At 46.0% G+C, this 21,127-nt stretch overlaps 1 protein-coding gene across 2 annotated transcripts in view; it reads right to left on the bottom strand.

Annotated features, from left to right (window-relative positions):
* Positions 1 to 21,127, bottom strand: part of KCNN2 (potassium calcium-activated channel subfamily N member 2) — a 373,511-nt gene that overhangs the window by 21,420 nt on the left and 330,964 nt on the right. For both annotated transcript variants that reach the window (XM_056116709.1, XM_056116710.1), the window contains one exon: positions 7,370 to 7,511. In XM_056116709.1, coding sequence (XP_055972684.1) covers positions 7,370 to 7,511 — 142 coding nt within the window. The remainder of the gene's footprint in view (positions 1 to 7,369; positions 7,512 to 21,127) is intronic.

A 21,127-nucleotide genomic window follows, 5' to 3' on the forward strand; every position in this document is an offset into this window, starting at 1 on the left:
GCGCAATCTCCAGATTCCATGTAATAGGATTCAAAAACCCTAGGATCATCTTTACAGAATTAAAATGAAAAGTCATTAATTTGGAATTATAAAAGACCCCAAAGAATAAAAAACAAAACTGAGAGAAAAGAACAAAAATGGAGGAATCATGCTCCCCAACTTTCAACTATACTGAAAAACAAAAGTAATCAAAGCAGCCTCGTATGAGAACCACATGGATCAATGGAGGAGACAGAAATCCCATAAATAAACCCACGCCTATAGGATAACTAATTTATGACAAACAGCCAAGAACTTACAATAGAGTGAGAAAAGTTCTTCAACAAATGATATGGAGGGGAATCTGCACAGTCACATACACAGGAATAAAACTAGACTATAACTAACACCATGCACAAAAGTTAATTCAGTATGGGTTAATGAATTCACATGTTAAGCCCTGAAAAATTAGAATACATAGAAGAAAACACAGACAATACACTTAAATACCAACCTTAAATTTTTAGAGACTTGACTCCAAAATGGATAGAAAAACAAACAAAAGGAACTACCTCAGATTTCAGCTCAGTGAAAGAAACTACCATTCAAGCAAAAAGACAACGTACAGAGTGAAAGAAGATATTTGCAAATCATATCTCCTACATGGGTCCATGGTCCAAATGTAGCATGAGCTCATAAAAATCATCAACCAAAAGCAAAGCTCCCTGATTGAAAAATGGAGGAAGGAGCTGAAAAGACACTTCTCTCAAGAAGACAGACATACAGATGCCTAACTTTAGCTCAGACCTTTGAGAATGAATAGCCAGCATCTTCAAGACAAGCTATTAACTGAGGGAGAGGACGCCCTTGGGGGTGGTGGTAAAGGTAAAAAGGTAAAGGCCCTCCCGTTGATCGTCGATTTGCTTGAGCGGGCCCAGTAACATCTCCATTGGAGACTTTGTTGTTACTGTGTTTGGCATATCGAATACTCTCGATAGCTTGCCGGGCTCTCCGAGAGGGGCGGAGGAATCGAACTCGGGTCGGCCATGTTGGCCACTTGTAAGGTGAAAGCCCTACCCGCTGTGCTATCGCTCCGGGGGTGGTGGTGGGGAGAGGAAATAATGGTGTTGTTGAAATGCTAATGTTTACAATGTCTCACACTTGAATTTTCTTCCTGTGCCTATTAAGAGCTCCTAAAATGTTGGAATTTCAGATGGATTCCCAATGTAAGGAGACTATCAGTCATGAACATTGATCCAAATATAGCTAATATTGAAATAAAATCTAAAATTAATCTTAACGCATAAAACACTTGTAAAACTAATTATATTTGTCCTAAGGTTTGGTTTATCCTCTAAGAGAAGGTAAAATAAGAATTGGGAAACATTCTCCCTCCCACCCCCTGCCTATTTTGGTCCCTAGGGATGACTGACTCAATATCCTACAACAATAAATCCATTTTTTACTTGACTTGCCTGACATAATCATTTTACCATTAACATTTGTGGAACAATAAATCTCATCAAATAAAAGTCTCTGAAAGTTACAGCCTTCGGGCTGTATCTCTGGGGAGATCAGGTTCAAAAAAAAATGCTTCAGGAGGTTTGGAGGACAAATGCCTTCTGCCAAATGCCCACCTCCACATTTCCCCAAAGAGAAGTGGGGATCTGATTGTTGAGTTCAGTGTTCAAACTTGGGTCTCAGAAATGCAAGATTTGCTGGTGCAGCTCCTCCAGCACTTGGGTGCTTGGAAGGAAGGCAGCGGAACGCAGCTCACCAACTGTGAGACCCACCTGGGCGTGATTCTCCATCCTGCCAGGGCAAGTGCTGGTAGTTTTAGAAGACAGGGGGAGAGGGACCAGAGCGATAGCACTGTGGGGAGGCTGACCTGGGTTCAATTCCCAGCATCCCGTATGGCCCCTGGAGACACCACCAGGAGTGATTCGAGAGTGCAGAACAAGGAGTAACCCCTGAGCATCACCAGATGTGACCCAAAAAGCCAAAAAAAAAAATCAAAACCCCCAAGAAACAAAAAACAAAAAAAACCCCAAAAACAAAAAGAAGAAGATGGTGGGAGAATTGGGTGGGTGAGGTGGGGTGGAGGTAGGGGTGGGGGTGTCATACGAAGGAAAGCTGGAATATTGCAGCTTCCAGCTACACTCAAGAAAGGAGCTGTCTTATAGCTGAATACATTGTCTTGGGGTGGGGGGGAGGAAGATTCACTTCAGGATTTAGGCATTATGGCTCAGAAAAAAAGTGCTCTCCTTACTGGGTCTGCATTTGAAGAGACAGACCTGAAAGAACCACATTTTAAAAAAAAATCACTTCAACGTTATCATTTGATAGCATGCACCAGAGGTCAAATCATACGGCAGCGGGTTAAGTATACAGGAATTTCTTTTTTAAATAACTTATTCATCCATGTAACACCAGAGAAGGGTTCAGTCTCTTCTGCGGGGAAAGACCCAAGGCAGCAAGACCTTAATCAGACCTAATGCACGTCCTTTCGTCCCAGACTTTCTCCTCTGCTAACCCTGACTGCACTGCATTCTCTCTGCCTGAATGAACTGTGTAGAGTTGCTTGCTGCCTTGGACTGATACGAACTCTGGCCACCGGCTGGTTTGTGATCTTAAATCAAGACTCCACACTGGGTAACCTTGGTGCCGGCAGCATTATTATTAAATGTTTGCATCCTAAGGCGCTGTTAACAATGGACAATTTTCCTTTTTCCTTTTGCTCCCTGAGTACAGTATTATAAGTTGTGGTGAACTGGAAAAGCTTCGTGCATTGCTTTTGTTTAGACAGAATTACCCAGGGGGATGAAAGAAACCTCAGCTACATATCTGAAATGGCCTTATTTTTTGGTGGAGGAAGCTACGGCAAATTTTGCCAAGTCTAGGCAGCACTGTACCAGAGAAAATTCTGTCCTAAAAATAGGTATCTACGATTCCAAATTTAAAGATAATTATCCTCCCAAATTCTGGGTAAAAAACCATTAAGAGTTGCCATAATTTCACAAAAATAGAGAAGCAAAAATTACAAGTGAATGACCTTCATGCTAATAAAAGACGAGAGAGTCTTACTGGGAAGATGAGAAAGTCTTCTATTAGTAAGACTCTCTCTTTTTTATACTAGCACGAAGGTCTGGATGCTACTCTTGAAATAATCATATATGCAATCAGAGATAAAGGGAAAATACAGCTTTCAGTCTGTGTTATGTCTCTTTGCATAAACTGAAGCTGGGAGGAAGGACAGCTTTGAAACTGCACAGCGAAACAGGTGCTCTTGTTATTGTCAAGTTGGAGATGTTGAATCACTAGCCAGTGAAGACACTACAGTGGAATGATACCATCCACTGACCAAAGGAAGAAAGTCTTTTCAAATTCCACCCATTTGTTGCTGAAACATCTGCAAGATCAAATCCCTACATCCTTCTTATGTCACTGCAACTTTGCAAGGTTCTGAGTAACTATCTGGTTATAGGATGGTATTGAGTTGTTAAAACAGTATCCAAGAGAAGATAAAGTTCTTGTGCTTGTTAAGCTATTAGGTAAGGCTCAGTGAAAGGAGAATTTCTATTTAACTTATTGCTCATGAGAGAATTCTTATCAAGGGATTTCAGTACCTCAGATCTACTTATTTTAGTATTTCCAAGATGTAGACACAACCTAAACACTCCCCCCCCAAAAAATATCATTAAAAAAAACCTTTGTGTGATGGGCCTGCACTCATAATTTGTAATTTTATCAAGAGGGGATTTTTTTTCTGATAACACTTGTTTATCTCAGACTGGAGAGATAGAATAGAAGGTAAGTCTCTTTTCTGGCACATGGCCACCCAGGTTCGATCCCTGTCATCCCCATAGGGTCCCCCAGGCACTGACAGGATTAATTCTTGAGTGCAGAGCCAGGAGTAAGTCCTAGTTCTGACCAGCTCTGGATGTGACCCCAAAACAAACAAAAGAGACTTGTCTATATTTAGAAATATTATTGAAAACTCTCTCATTATGGTTTGATTATGTATTTTGGCCCAAAGCACTACAGATTCATCTTCATGTTTGGAAACCTATATACAGAAAGATTTCTCTTCAAACCCTTGGCTAAGAAAACTCCCGGGAGAAGAGGTGACCAAGGAGTTAAAAAGTGCTGGTGAGAAAGAACCAGCAAATGATTGGCTACAGACACAGATTCCTGGAAGAAGATCACTGTTTTTCACTGTAGAGATAAAAGGTCAATTTCCTTAAGATGAAATTGTGCTACTGTTTTGTCCAACAAATTTTGATTTGTCTCCCTTTGATTTTGGAAAGTATAAATACCAGCGTATCCCTTTGGGTCATCTAAGGCAGAAACGACTTTGTCTCATTGCAGTTTTTATCTGCTTCTTTCCCGTGGACATTGGCGATGCATGTCTAAGAGAAATGCTCAGATTTCCCCTGAGTCATCTCTTTGTCTCCCTCCCCCTTTGGCCTTTAAGAAATTGTGGGAGAAAATACAATTTACAACACTCCTGAGGGAGCAGAGGGTCACGCCTGAATCATCTCCTTCCCTGTCTCTGAAGTACTAGAATTCTTCGAGCTCTTTTATATTTGGATGTTCTTTTTCTTTTTAGTGTTTATACAATTTTGGTAGAATTTGTACCTTGTTTAAATTTTTGAGTTTGAGATATAAGCTACACCCACCAACTGCTGTGTAACCCCATCAATGGCCAGGATCCAGAGACTCTACAACCAAGCTCCTGGAAGAGAACAAGACAGAGTTCTCTTCTGCCCCCACACCTGGCTGTCCTCACCGGGGCCCCTTGGAGGAGGGAGGATTGAGTTTCCCTCTCTGCCCTGAGCAGAGCCCCAACAGCTGAAGGCCTCCGGGACCCAGCCAAAGCCATGCTGAGACCACTCTCCACACGTTTGGATGAGCTACTGGCAGAGGAACCCAGGTGTGCGGGACTCGGGGCTGAGATCTCCAATCCTGCTCGGTTCGGGACTGGGCCTCCTCCACCCAGCTCCCCCACCTTCCAGTAGCTAGACAGTTACACCCACCAACTGCCGTGTAACCTCATCAACGGCCAGGATCCAGATCCTGTGGCCGCGCAACCTCTTATTCTCTAGTTCTCACTCTCAGAGAACCTGGCAGGCTACTGAGAGTATCACACTCGCCTATATGCCTGACTAGGAACACCTGTAAAGGTGATTAGAGGCTTCCCAAAAGCTTTCATACCTCTCGGAGAGCTTGGCAAGCTACTGAGAGTATCCCGCCCACATGGCAGAACTTGACAAGCTAACTGTGGCATATTTGATATGTCAAAAACAGTAACAATGAAAGGTCCTCATTCCCCTGATCCTGAAGGAGGCCCCAATATGTCATAGGGCTACACTAGCACTTGGCAGGGATGAATGGAGACGTTACTGGGTCTGCTCAAGCAAACTGATGAACAATGCGGTGATAGTGATAGTGATAGTGATAGTGATAGTGAGATACAAGCTAGTTGATTCAAATGCTAATGCTGACATTGCTTTCCGTGTAAAACTGGACCCGTAAGAAAATTAACACTGGGTGCTTTCTCTATACAATGAATTACTTCATGCCCTCAGTTTTATTTTTTTTTATTTTTATTTATTTATTTATTTATTTATTTTTTTATTAGTGAAAAACCATGAGGCACAGTTATAGGCCCACAAATTTTGTGCTTGGGTTTCAGTTATACAATGATCAAGTGCCCATCCCTCCACCAGTGCCCGTCATCCATCCCCACGGGTCCCAGCATCCCCCCCCCTCATCCCCCCCCCCCCCCCGTCCCATCCTGCCTCTGTGGCAGGGTATTCCCCCTTGTTCTCTCTCTCTCATGCCCTCAGTTTTGATGTGTGTATTTCACTGGCTAATAACTCAAAATTATACTGTAGTTAAGAAATTGTCAATAGCTTAATTAATGAGTCATCTTGGGGGGCTACGAACTTACCACACGCAAGGCCAGTGCCTCAGCTCTTGTACTGTCTCTCTAGCCTCTTCACATGGGCTCAGGAAGGGTCTTGCCGGAAGATTCCAGACCCCCTGGAGGTACCTGTCACTTACATGCCCTATGCCAGGCTTGATGACTGCCACTCTTCCCTCTCCTCCTCCTCTTCTCAGCATTCCCGCCTTCACCCCAACCTTCTGAGTCAACTTCCCCGACAGAACTGATCACCTCACTCAGTGCCTTAATCTTAGATCCTACATGTGTCCTCAGCAACTCATTGTTTCTTCTTTTAAAAGCAATCCCCATTTCCCCCGGGCCTTGGATATTAGTTTCATACTGCCTTTTTTTTTTGAAAGAGAGAGAGAGAGAGAGAGAGAGAGAGAGAGAGAGAGAGAGAGAAGGTGAGAAGTTGCCTTTCATAGAGGCAGGCTGGGGTGGGGGTGGCTTGAAGGATTGGTAGGGAAACTGGGAACACTGGTGCTGGGAAATTACACTGGTGGAGGGATGGATGCTGGAACATTCTATAACTGAAATGCAATTATGAACAATTCTGTAATGCTCTATCTCACAGTGATTCAATGAAATAAAAAAAAAATTGACACCCCAACTGGGAAATGTGCACTGGTTAAGGGATGGGTGTTGGAACACTGTACCACAGAAACCCTATCATGAAAGTTTTGTAAAGGTCTATCTCACAATGATTCAAAAAAAAAAAAAAGATAAGGGGAGATTCAGGACAGTGTGGTCTAATATAAATGTGTGGAAATGTGTTGGAGAAGGTCCACAAACAAAGAAACCTAAATAAATAAATAAATAACATGTCATCTGTAAAAGATGCAATAAATAAAAATAAAAACCCTCCCCCTCCCCCACAAAGCTCCATGCAGGCAAGCCAAAAACCAATTTCTATTTTCTTTTAGGGTTTTTATTTGGAGGATAACGGGGGGGGGGGGGGGCGGGGGGTTGCTCCTGGCACACTATGGATACTCATGCAATATTTTTCATGCAATATTTCACATAAATCCAGCTGTGAAATTTTCACTTGATTTCTCTACCCTGCTACAGGCATCAGGCACGCTGGAATTGCTCAGAAAAGTCAGTTTCCCAGAAATGTTCTCAACTTCCACTGAGGCACCAGGAAACGGTGCAGGCCAGCCTCAGGGAGCACCTTGGCTCTGGGCTGCAGCCTGATGGGGGACTCTGTTCCAACAGAACTGTCCCCTGAAGGCGGCAGCAGGAGATAGCTGGAGATGCAGGCTGTCCATGTTCTCCCCCTATACCTGCCCCCCCCCCCAACATAACCCCCATATATGTTTCTGCCGCTTTCCTGCTGCCAGAATGATGCAGCTGATCAGGATGATGCGGCTGACAGCGATGCCCGCCCTGAGGGGTTGAAGTTCCCTCTTGGGTATCTAAGTCCAGCAGGGAAAAGACACTTACCATGATTCCCGTCAGCAGACAGACTCCTTTCCCACAGTAGGTGTTAGGCACCATGTCGCCATAACCAATGGATAGGAAAGTTATTGAGATCAACCACATTGCTCCCAGGAAGTTGCTAGTAACATCCTGTTGATCATGGTACCTGCAAGACAGCAAACCCAGCCAGGCCATTAGTAACTCCTCTGCTCCAGGGTAACCTGAAAATCATTTTGGAGCTTGGGTAAACCCTTCTCCATAGAGGTTGACCAAGCTCATGCCCACTTCTAAAGGCCACGGAGGAATAACATAGGGGTTAAAGCTTGCCTGGCATGAAGCTGACCCAGGTTCAATCCCCTGCACTGCATTGGTCCCCCCTGCCCTGCCAGGAGTGAACCCTGAGCACAGAGCCAGGAGAAAGGCCTGAGCACTTCTGGGTGTGGCCCCAAAACCAAAACACAAACAACACATAGATTAGGGATGAGAGTCCACCTAAGCCAGCAGCAACATCAGTACAATTTCTCCTGGTGCAAAGGAAGCAGAAGGAGGAAATGGTAAGAGGGAGAGGGCTGGACTTCTCTCCCTGTGTAATGGGACGGGTGCATGTCTGGGGGTCCCTGCACCTCAGCTTACCTGACAGTACCTAGTCTCATTCTCATCATAGCCCTGCCAGTTCTGTCCATGCCAGGCCCCCCACACACCATTGTCACCTATGCGCCTGCGGGTTGCAGTTGCTAACCACTCACAGACACTCCTCTGGCTCCTGAGGCCTGCCCAGACCCCATCTCCACACCATTGCCTTTTGCCCTTTCAAGCAAAGAGCTTGCAGTCAACAAGAGTGGGAGAACCTTTGTCCTGATGAATTCTCTGGGGTGGTGGGTTTGGCTGGCGGGAAATGGTTTTATTTATTTATTTATTTATTTAATTTTTGGAAATGGTTTTTGGGTGGATACTGTTTTTATGTTTGTTTATGTTTTTATGTTTAATGCTGCTCTGAATAGTGATGGGAGGCCATGTGGAGCCAGGGGGCAAACGTGGGGCCTCACACATGCTAGTCCTGTGCGTGCTCTGTTCCTGCCATTAACCCTGGCCCTAGGAGAAGGATTTCAGCTGAGAGATAGGAAGTCTTTGCTGCCATGCCTAAATTCCAGTACTGGAATTTAGCTGGTCCATTCCAGAGCACTGCCATGCTCCACACACACACACACACACACACACACACACACACACACACAGTGGTGAGCGATTACCGAGTGAACATGCTCTGGATGCAAGGGTGAGGTGGGGGGGTGGGATTGCAGGTGTGAAGTGGCTGCCTCTGCCCTTCAAGGCACCTGGACCCCAGACTTGGAGGGCACCTTGCTCTCAACCAACTCTTCTGCTTTTCTCAGAAGCAAGTTGTCTCCCTCAACCTCCAAACCCGTCCTACTTCTCAACTCAACAGCCAGACTCTGAAGCCAGAGCTGTCACGCCAAGGACTGCCCCCCCTCCCCCGAGTCCCAAGATAGATGCCATATGTATGCGGACAATGAGCTATTGCATTGTATTCATTTATTTATTCACTCATTCATTCTTCTACCCTACTTCCTTTCACCTCTCACCTATCCCTTGTCACATGCCAAGTCTGCATCTACAACCACAAGAACAAGATTCCCACTGTATCATATAACGTTTCCTCTCTCCATCCTTGGCTCTGTCTGTCCTTTTTCTCTGGATACACAACAGAACCATGCTCACACCCCTTTTATTAAGTCTTTGTTTTGTTCCAGAAAAGTAAGAGAGAAGCTAAGAAATGCTAGTCGCTGACTAAGAAGTCCCTGGCTGGAGAGAGAGAGAGAGGAGCCCCAGAGCATGGCAGTGTGAGGACCAGTGTAACCTTCTGGAAGAAAATGAAAGAGCAGATGCACAGGCAGCTAGTTTGTGCCGAAGAGTACCCTACAGGCTGCTGGCGGGAAAAGAACAGAAAGGGTCAACAATCTACCCCAAGATACTGCCATTCCAACCTACCTCTTTCCAGATTGACTGGGTGAAGAGCACTACTTGTTTTCCTAACTTTCCAAGAAGGGCTTCCCTGCGAAACTTTGTTCAATCCCATATTCCTTGGTTAAGGATGCTGTGACCTAAGCTGTAGTTCTGCAACACTCTGAGTCATCAGGTTCTAGGATCTGACTCTGCTCAGGCAAAGGGGTTGTTGTGAGTCAAAGCAGCTTTTGCTTTGAATAAGACCGGTGGAGCTAAGTTTTAGATTATGACTTGGTCCTGTGATGGGAGAATTCCTACAAACTACTCTTCTGCAAGCAGTTACTCCCCACCCCAAAATAAACAGGGGCCCTTACACTGGCATGGGTGTGAGCATCACATGAGGGAGACAAGTGTTCTTTTCCAATTCCAGTTTCAAGTGTGACAATCTCTGTTTAAAGCAGGATGTACAAAGAATGTACATACACCATATCAGGCAAGCTTTCTTCTTACTATCTTATACAGATTACATGCATGACATATTTGTTGAGTGCCCACTTTCTGCTCAGCATTTTCCTCACCTGATATAATGGTTTAAGGCAATATTTGGGTTTGAAACAATGATATTCCTCACTCTGCTTGTCCTCCCTCTATCACCAGACACTTAGGAAAGAGGGTGTGTTCCTTTGGTGGAGCACTGTAGCATTGTCCTCCCGTTGTTCATCGATTTGCTTGAGCGGGCACAGTAACATCTCACAACAAATTGTGAGACTTGTTGTTACTGTTTTTGGCATATCGATTATGTCACAGGTAGCTTGCCAGGCTTTGCCGTGCAGTGCGGGTGAGATACTCTCGGTAGCATGCATGCAAGGCAAACGCCCTATCTGCTATGCTTCCAAAAATGGATTCTGTAAATCTGTAGTGACCTCTAGGGGGCGCCTTTGTGATTGGGCCTGGAAATAGAAGTCTGTACCATCTGTTCTGCACTTAGGATTTGTTTTCCGGAGTTTGGCGCAAACAATGACTTTGAAAATTGCAGTAGAAAGCATTCATGACCACATCGAAGCCAAATGATCCCTCTTAGCTGCTCCCTGGCAATAAACACATTAATTTTAAATATAATAAATTTCTCCCATTTTTACTGGACTGCTTGCTCAAGCCAAACACTCTCAAATATTATGTCATTAAATCACTCTGTCAATATTTACTTTCTGCTATGTATACGCCACTAGATCAGGAACTATAATCCTGAATTGAAGGGCCTAACTAGAAATGAATACCTTTCAAGGAGCTGGTATTTTACAGCTTGGAATTTAATGGTAAATTGTCTTTTTGGCTTATGGAATAATAAACCTGTCTGAAAAATAGCTCTGAATGGAAAAATAACATCCTCTAACTAATGTTTATGTTACACTGGACATACTTAGCTGGGAAGGGCAGAGAGAGGAAGGTAATCAGGAACCACATCAGACTGTTAGGACAGAATATTTTTCTTGGCAACTTAAAAACAAATCTTTGACTTGTCAGTGCAATGATAGGATGGCGTAGATTACCAGTGGGTTTGGAATTTATGTCATATTCACACCACTGCAAGTTATTCATAAGTCAGGTTCAACAGTTAAAAATGACAAAAATATTTTCTTGGAATGGAAACTCACTTCGCAAACTCCTCTGGAAAATGAGAAGGGAAGGGGTGTTTCTCAGAAAAATCTCAGATTCTGAGGAATACTTGTTTAATTAAAAACACAGGGGGGATGGCGGGATGCAAACTGGGGAGATTGGTGGTGGGATATGTACCCTGGTGGGGGGATGAGTCTTGGAACATTATATGACTGAAGCCCGATCATAAACAGTTTTGTAACTGAGTATCTCATGGTGATCCAACAGAAAAGAAAACCACGTTATACGAGATTACAATTAGGCCAAAGGACTGAAGTGATGGTACATCAGGTAAGGCACTTGCCTGCTAGATGGGAGACCTGAACTCCATCCCTGGTTCCCCTATTTGGTCCCCTGAGTCTCACTACCAGGAGTGATGAGTCTCACTATCAGGAGTGATCCCTGAGCACAGATCCAGGAGTCAGCCCTGAGCACTATTGGATATGGCCTAAAAACCTCAGAAATAAAATAAAATTAGGGCAAAATATTGCTTGCTGAATCTTGAGCACTTGAAAGAAGAACTTGAGGGCAGGGGGAGAGGATTTATTCAACTCAGACAGTATTGTCTGCTACAGAAGTGGAAAGACTGGCCAGCTTTAGGGCTTAAAAGCAGCCTAATAAAAACTCCAGCCTTCTGTGAGTCGAGATGGGCCACCTCCCCCTATCTTCCAGACACCCACCAGCCACAACCGGGCCCCACTGCTGCCCCCATGGAAGTTCATCCACTGGCCTTGTTTTGGAGACTCAAATAAATCTTGTAAGAGAACCATCATCATCACTACCATCACCATCATCACCATTATCATCATCTTCAAGGCAGCCTAATACTCCTTCCCCATATTCCCATTCATCACATCATTCATTGCTGGTGGCAGGTCTAACACTGTTTCTTTGATCTCAGACAACACGGCTTTCTTAAATAGCTATTTATTCACTCAGGTTGCCTTCACTGGGGAAGGAAGGGATTCTTCCCTGGGAACAAGGCAGCTTCTGCATGGTTCCTCCTCAGAACCTCCATTAGCACCAGAGTCTGGACACCCTGGCTGCTGGTGGGAATGCCAGGGCTCATTCTCAGTCTAGGTATTTCCTTCCACCTGGAAACACTATCCTCCTCTTCCCTAGATTTGAACTAAGAACCTGCTCGTGAATCTCTTTCTCCAGACACTGTGGCTTTTGGTTAATAGGGTATACCAGGCTGGGGCACAGACCCTTTCTATGTCCCCCAGGAGTCTCCTGCATCCAGTATCATCCATGTAGGTCATGAACCAGGGTGTAATTTGTTCCTCTGAGTGCTCGAGCTGGAATCTAAATTACGAGAGCTCAGAGAGAGGAGATGATGTCCGTGTCATTGTTACAGCTTCACACATGCTTAAAGAAATACAGCAGGGGGGACTGGAGCGATAGCACAGCGTGTAGGATCTTTGCCTTGCACGCGGCCGACCCGGGTTCGATTCCCAGCATCCCATATGGTCCCCTGAGTACTGCTAGGAGTAATTCCTGAGTGCATGAGCCAGGAGTAAGCCCTGTGCATCGGTGCGTGTGACCCAGAAAGAAAAAAAAAAAAGGAACACAGCAGGGAATCAGCTTGGACTTCAGCAATTCCTGTCACAATGTGAGATGCTTCTCACCACACTGAGGTATCCGGGCTACCTGTGAGACCTTCGGGATCACGCATCTTGAAACACAAAAAGGAGGTTGAAATATATGTGGCCTATCACTCCATGTGAAGTCGACGTGTAAGGTTATGTGCCAAGCTTTGTATAGGACTTGTAAGGTATTTTTGTACTTGTAAAAATACTCTCCGACAGTGGAGGTTAATGGCAGACAATCCATATCCGTGAAGTCTTTTCTATTAAACTTACTATTAATACTATAAATGTCAAGAGATCTTATCTTCCCTGCCAGTTCTTACCGAAAATGGGAGTCTGCGCTCCATAGAGGAAGGCATTATGGAGATTTACATTTCTGTGATTGATCCACCATCGGTTCTCTCTGTTCAGTTCACCTTTCTCCTCAGAAATACCACAGGAGCAGCAGTGAGGCATGAAATAGAAGGCAGAAACCCAGAAGAACAGAAAGAGCCAGAGGATGAGAATGACACATTTTTATACAAATGAAAGAACCTGGGGGAATTCCTGTTCCAGGCACGATTGACTAGGGACTGGATGTACACTTCCTCCATAAGCAATCAAAAAGCCAGACACAGCGTTTGAAACAATGGTGCACAAGGCAGATGATTTGGTTACAGAGACCAGGACTCCCTGAGAAACGGTCAAGCACTCAAGTGACTCATCCGAAAACCCCTACTGAGTGCCCAGAGAAAATTTTCAGGATGTAGCTTGGAGAAATCAAGGTGAAACTGGAAGTTCCCTTGGGTGAGGGCTGGAACTGGGAACCCACGGAGGCCAAGAGTTCACAGGGTTAAAAGCCAGAGAGGGCAGAGCTCAGCAAGTGGGATCCTGAGATCAGCAGAGGGTCCTTGACGATTTTACTTGCCTCTGATGCCCAGGCAGTAGTAGTATTGCATATTGAGATGCAGGATCACTCAAGCAAGCCAAACTACCAGAAACAGAAAGGAAAGAAGACAGCCTGACCCTTGACACATAACTGTATTCAATGCAAATACCTCAGTTCCCCCAAGTAAAAGGCAAGAATTGTTACAAGAACTATAAAGGAGATGGATGCTGTCTGAGTTATTTCCTTTTTCTTAGCGGATCACATTTTGTGGTTTTAAGGGCCAAGAAAAAGCTATGTGCTCAGGGGATCATACAATACCAGAACTCAAACTAAGGTTGGCCACATGCAAGGCAAGCACCTTAACCTCTGTACTATCTTTCCAGCCCAGAGATGCCCAGGTGACTATCTCTGCTTAATAACTATCAACCTGGAATAAGAGAATAAGTTTATTCTCGATCAGGACTGGACATTCTAATACAATTAAAGTTTAGGGGTGAAAAAATTGGGAGTAAGTTTGTATTTCTCAGATGGAACATTATTCTTTGCTTTCTCTTTGTTCCCTATCCCTGGCCCTATAATTAAAGTCACTAACACAGAGAACAGTTGCTCTCTGAGAAAAGCAGTATGACCTCCACCAAAAGGCAGTCATACACGCAAGGATTTCCCAAGGAGAAACACAGCTTTCCAATCAGGCAGCCTCCAGGGAATTCACCAGACAGTAAGCTCCTTTTCCCATGCCTACCCTTCAACATGGAGGAATAGCAAAGAACCAGCTTATGCTTCAAATATACTTCCCATAAAAAGAAGCCTGAAAGAGAAGGCGGGCAAGGAGAAAGAAGAAAGGCAGCAAGGCAAGAGAGAAGAAACAGAAAAAAATCTGGACACAAGGCAGGGAAATGGGGAGGTAGGACCCAGGAGTTCTCTGTTCCACCTGGGAAACATTAAAAGGAATCCCAGTACCCACAAAACAGGAACAGGGCGCTATAAAGAAGTAAACTGAAGAAAAGAAAGGGGGTTTCATCTAATCAACTTACAGTGTGAAATAGTAATAATATGACTTGAATATAAATTGGCAGAAATTTACCAGAAAGTAGAAAATATAAATTCTTCTGGCAAAGGATAATTTTTTAAAAAAGATTGGTTCCCAGAGAATCAACATTGAAAGGTCTAGCAACCAACTTTCTAAAAGTAATTGGAAGGAGAGAAAGCAAGGAAAGTGTTCTTTTCTTCCCCTTTGGTTTTCCAGGAAAACTGGTCTCTCTAAAGCCAGGCCTGACTTTCCCATTTGCCCCAAGTAACGAGAAAAGAGAGACCTCTGTGCAGTTCAAAATGCTAGAATTAAAGAGAGAATCTTTAAAAACGGCTGACAGCTGGAAAGTACAACGGCTCCGAAGGCCTGCTCTGAACGCTGGGCCCCCAGTTCGTATCAGGTATGATTCCCTGAGCTCCATTCTGCTTGATCCCTGAGCACAGAGTCAGGAGTAAGCCCTGAGCATGACCAGGTGTGGCCCCCCAAACAAACAAACAAACAAACAAACAAATCCAAACACTTATTTTATCATTGCTATTTCACTGTTTTAACTTGCGCTCTCTCTCTCTCTCTCTCTCTCTCTCTCTCTCTCTCTCTCTCTCTACTCTCTCTCTCTCTCTCTCTCTCTGGGGGGGAGCTGGTGGGAAGTGAAATTTATCTATTCCTTCAGGCTTAGAGAGGGGCGGGACACATATTGTGGGGAATTGAATAGAGCAGGAGTGTTTGGTTCTCCAGGCTGGCAGGAGCCAGGGAACAGGGTCTCTCTTGGGACTGCGTACCAACAGCTCCATTCCTTCTAATGGGGGAACTACGGAAGCCAGGCACCGGGTTCCGCTATTAGGTCATGTAGGGCATCCCCATCTGCTTAATTTTAGCAATCGAATTAATATTGGCATTCACTTGGAAAAGTGCCACAAGTCTGACAAATGATCCATCCCCTCCCACACATTCCAACTGTATGCATGAGATTTGAATTTAAAGAGCAAATAAAATAAGTGATTTAATTGATTAAATGCCACAAACATCAAAATAAGTTGGCTGAGGGCACACGTCTAGGTTCAAAGAGGAAAGTGCTGAGTACCAGCGACTCAGCAGAAAGGGATGCTTCTTACTTGCCCTCTTGCATGTTAGTCTAATCTGGGAGACATTAAATGAAAATGCCTCTGTGAAGGTCCCAGGAATTTAGCGAATATCTCCCAGGTAGAGGCAGGACAGCTTTTTTTTGGGGGGGTGGGGGAGCACACCTGGCAATGCTCAGGGATTACTCCTGTCTCTGCACTCAGGAATTACTTCAGGTGGTGCTTGGGGGACCAGAGGGAGGCCGGGGATTGAACCTGGGTTGGCCACATGTAAGGCAAGCATCCTACCCGCTGTCCTATCACATTTCTAAAACTTCCCAGGAGATCATGACACATTCTCGCAGTTGAGAACCATATCTTAGCTTTATAGGCGGCCCTCCTTCTGTCACATGAAGACTGTGTATAAAGGGACTTTGTATGTGTGGCTGTGAAAATGTAGCCAGTACTGGAGAGGCTTGCAATGCACGGCAAGAGTAGACGGTAAAATAAAGGAACTGGCAGATGGTAGCACACGTGAGTGTGAGAGGCAGGTGAATAAAAAAATATGCTCAACAGATAGCAAGTGCAGCCACAAATGGCCTTCCACCACAGCAAAAAGAACAGTTTTAAATTCAAGTGAAATATAAAGCCCAGTGGGTGCAAACACTTTACTAAATCTCTCTAAGTGAGGGTGCTCTAAAGAGAAACACTCAAACGGCATGTGTTAAATTACTTGGTGAGAGACTTACAGGAAGTCCCTTTAGGCCAGAGAATTTCCAGGTTCTCTCTGTGGACTTTTGCCTGCTCCCCCTCTTCCAACTATTCTCCCGCTGCTGTGTCTCCTGCTGCTTCTTCCTCCCTCCATGTGTACAGCAGAGCGGCTCCAAAAAACAGACGCAGACACAGGCGATTGGTAGTGACCATCAGTGTCAAGTCCTAAGGTCATAAGCATCCTTTATTCTGGGGGTGGGGAGTGGTTTGGGTCACATGATGCTCAGGGGTTATTCCTGGCTCCACACTCAGGAATCACTCTTGGCGGTGCTTGGGGGACCATATGGGATGCTGGGGATGGAACCCTGGCCAGCCACGTGCAAGGCAAATGCCCTACCCGCTGTATTATCACTCTAGTCCTGATCATAAGCATCCTTTAAAGACCATAAACAACCTTCAGCTCAAAGCCAGGAGTAAGCCCCTCACACCACTAGTTATGAGCCCCAAACCATATAATTTTTTAAATGTAATAAAAAATAAAATAAAGCCCAGAGATCCTTCAAGAGGGAGGAAAATCTTAAACGTGAAGAATGATATTAATTGCATCTCCCTGAAAAAAGGTATTGTTTGTTGTTGTTTCTATAACACCAGAGACAGATTCCAGGGCCTCAGACCTGTGAGATCATCGCTCGGCCTCTAAGCTGCTTCTTAGAGTTCATGCGCTGTGTTAGAATTCAGAAAGTGACTTACTAACCAATAAGTGATCGGTAGTTAAATCTCACATCGATGTGCTTCTTTGACAATGACTAATGGCAAAGTCCTGTACTCAGACCTACAAATACCTGCAGGAAAGACCTCGATGCAGTCAGACTCTCTGAAGAGGGGTCTCTGGGGAATCCAGGTGGGAATTCCAGGGCAGGGTACCTGATGCTCAGTCAGCTTCCAGAGAGTGAAGACGAAGAGAGAGCTCGTGGGACATCCCGTGGGGAGAGAGAGAGAGAGCCAGAAAAACAGCCCTGACCCCAGTCCCCTTCCCTCCACGCTGCCCACTAATTCCCCCGGCATCCAGCCTGCCCGTCTGTCCCTTCCTTCACTCACCAGGACCTCCCAGGAGGCTGCAGGGAGCCAGGGCCTGGCGGGGTAGGCCGAGATATCCCCAACAAAGTGGCACACTGGCCGAACCTCTCACGGGGAGAAGCCCCCACATGTGGCCCCTCACATCCGAACAGCCAAGGTGATTCCCACCCGCCTACCAAGGGGTTGGAGCACCCCCTTCTTTCTCCGGTTCCCTTCTCAGGCTGAGGCTGAGCAGCGCTGCGGGCGAGCGGACACTAGGTGGCGCTGACACACTGGCTTCTGGGCACTGGCGCCCGTCCCCCAGTTGCCAGATGCTGAGTGTGGGGCGCAAGAAGGGGGGGTGGGTCTTGACACTCCGGAAGGGGTGTTGCCCTTGTTGGGAACAGGAGGGACAGGTCACTGCTGTATTTGGAAGCCCCGAGAGAGCTCCCAAGAGTCTAAGGGGCATTTCTGAAGAGGAGTTTGAGTGTGTATGTGTGTGGTGGTGGTGGTGGGGAGAGGGATGGTGTATGGGCATGTGGTGTGAGGTTAGTATGTGTGGTATGGTTATGAGGTAGTATGGTATGTGGTGTGGTATGGATGTGTGGCGTGTGTGGTACATGAAGTCTGTGGGTTTGTGGTAAGGTGAGAGGAGTGTGTGGGATCCGTGTTATGGTGCAGAGTATGTATGTGATGTGTGGTGTGTGTTTGTGCATAAGGTGTCTGATGTGTGAGTGGGATGTGGGTGTGTGGGATATGTATATGGTGTGTGTGTGTGTGTGTGTGTATGGTATCTGAGTGATGTGTTGTGGGTGTGTGCGGTATGTGGGATATTAAGTATGTTGTATTGTGAGATAGATTTGGCACGTGATGTGTGTGGTATATGTGTATGCTGAGTGTGGTGTGTGCACGGTGTGTATGGTTAGGTATGTGGGAACACGAGTGTCACACCTCAGCTTCACGTGGGTCCCACATGTGAGCACATGGGGGCCACGGCTTCCCGAGCAGATTCTGATCTGTACAGAAAGGATGGCCTTGCTCCTCAGGGAGCTCATTCAGGCCAGGGAAGAAAGCCTCGAATACAAGCCTGTTCCAAAGGCAAGAGCAGAAGGAGAGGTGGAGAGAGGAAGGAGGAAGAGACAAAGCCACAGTGGGGTGAGAATGCTCAGTCCTTTAGATGTGGATCCTCCAAAGAAGGAAAACTGGACTCTGGTAACAAGAACTCCAACTGGAAAGAAGCAAACGAGCAATGAAAAAGCTCCAACCTGGATCCTCCCAGGATGGGAGATGCATGTTGAAAGTAGACTATGGACCGAACATGATTGCCACTCAATGCCTCTTTCGCAGACCACAACACCCAAAAGGAGAGAGAGAACAAAAGGGAATGCCCTGCCACAGAGGCAGGGTGGGATGAGGGGGATAGGGGTGGGAGGGATACTGGGATCCATGGTGGTGGAAAATGGGCACTGGTGGAGGGATGGGTACTTGATCATTGTATAATTGAAACCCAAGCACAAAAATTTGTAAGTCTACAACTGTACCTCATGGTGTTTCACTAATAAAAAATTTTAAAAAAATTAAAAAAAAGAAAGAAAAAGCTCCAACCTTTCTCGGTCTTTTAATCTCTCTGCCTCCTTCCTACCCACACACATGCTCATGTCTCTGGGGCTGGGGGCATAGGAGGGACACGTGTGCATCTGGGATCCACCCTGCCTTCCTGAGAGAGCCGTGACAGGCTCCTGGGGGGACTGTCAGCCGGTTGAAGAAGCCGATGTCCCCGTGATCGTCTGAGTCGGCTCCCAGAAGGACGGGCTCATAGATCAAGTCTGCATGTTTAATTTCCAGCATGCGGCAAATTGCTCCACTGCAAGAGGACCCGACTCTTAGCCTCTAGTCCTTCCAGGGAAGCCCAAACACAGTGGAGTCATCATTGTATTCCTTGGAGAGAGGGGAAAGAGAGGTCCTCCTCTCCCTAGCCCCCAGAGAGCAGAGCTGAAGGTGACCCCAGGGAGGCTAAGAAGAGGGCATGCAGGTGTGCAGAGAAGGTCATGCTCAAGGTTTCCCTGTTACAATTTCCCCCTTCAGTTCTACATGTTAGGCTTAGTGTGTTCACTAATTGCAGGTCGCTTGAGTCAGCGGCTAAAATACAAACTGTGGTGCCCAGCTGCCAACCACCGAATCATGGTGTAGATTCAGGGACTCTTGGCTGGGGTGGAGGTGAGGAGGCCCAAAGCTTCTCTAGCCCCACCCCACTATCAGAAGGACCTAACCAGCCTCCCACAGAGGTCTCCAGGTTTCCAGCTGAAATGCTTGGTTAGTTCAACCTTGAAAAAATTGTCCCAGTGCAAGCCAAGAGGAGAACTACAGAGAGCCAGAGGGAATGGGGCAGCCCAAACCAGAGGTGGGAAGTGAGGAAGGAAATAGTAGAAATCACCACCAACAAAAGCTTGACAGCTGGAAAGAGGTGTGAGAACAATCCCGAACCAGCCTAGGACTAAATTGAAACCAACAAAAACCACCCAAACACTCACTGTCAACCTCATTATCTGGTGTGCAGAAATGGATTCTGCAGCTAGCAGAGGAAAAAAGCACAGTTAAAATTCTCTGCTGGTGGCGTGGGAGAGAAACTGAGGACACTGGTGATAGCAAATGTACACTGGGAAAGGGACGGGTGTTGGAATATTATATGACTGAAACCCAATCACGAACAGCTTTTGTGACTGTGATTCAATTAAAAATTAATAAATTAAAAATAAATTCTCTTCTGATCATCCAGTGGCGGGTATCTAAAAAAAGTTACGTGTACATTATCTGGGCGGGGGTGCTTGCAGCACCTCCAGAAGGAAAATGGGGAAGAACAGGCAGTCAAGAGGGTGTGCAGAAATGGATCCCGCAGCTAGCAGAGGAAATACCCTGTGTTCAATCCCCAGCAACCCATATAGTTCCCCGGGCACCACTGTAGCACTGTCCTCCCGTTGTTCATCGATTTGCTCCGGCGGGCACCAGTAATGTCTCCACTGTGAGACTTGTTACTGTTTTTGGCATACCGAATACGCCACGGGAGCTTGCCAGGCTCTGTCGTGTGGGTGGGATACTCTCGGTAGCTTGCTGGGCTCTCTGAGAGGGATGGAGGAATCGAACCTGGGTTGGCCGCATGCAAGGCAAACGCCCTATCCGCTGTGCTAACCAGGAATAATTTCTCAGTGCAGAGCCAGGAGTAACCCTAAGCATCGCTGGTGTGACCCAAAAAGAAAAAGATTATAAATAAGGTCACATCGGCTCCCTGAAATACAGGCAAATACAGTGACCGCTGAAGCAAATGCAGTGCCCCACTCCCCAAATTGACAGTTACCTTGCCAAATTGTGAGGCTTTTTAATACAGAGAATTTGGGAACCAAGTAGGAGGAAGAGCCCATGAGAAGCTCCATGGAAAGTGACCTCAGGCTCTAGTGGCGGGCAGGGACCCCAAAGCCATTAAGATCAGGAATTACAAACATCAGACCCTCCCATGAAGGTCAGCTTGGGCTGTACAGTGCCTGTCAGCAATGTGGATAGGATCTGCAGAGCTGTTTCTGTTACATTGTGCTCACTCAATGTTCAGGACCTCACCCAGAAACGTTTCCTTCCTCTTCAATGACAACATGCGGTTAACAGGGCCAAGACCTCAGCCAAGCACCACTGCTGGGTGGCAGGACAAAGTTGGCCCAATTCACACCGGTGGCCTCCATCTGACTGGAGCAGGACAGGGGTCACTATGGTGCCTTAGCTGGTGCCCGCCTGAGTCCGCCAGGGAAGGAAGCGCCAACGTTTGTTTTACACTGGCTTTGAGGCAGTTCCATGGAAATAGGTCCC

The sequence above is a fragment of the Sorex fumeus genome, unplaced genomic scaffold (genome assembly GCF_029834395.1).
Source record: "Sorex fumeus unplaced genomic scaffold, SorFum_2.1 ptg000033l, whole genome shotgun sequence".
In the NCBI taxonomy this organism is placed as follows: Eukaryota; Metazoa; Chordata; class Mammalia; order Eulipotyphla; family Soricidae; genus Sorex; species Sorex fumeus.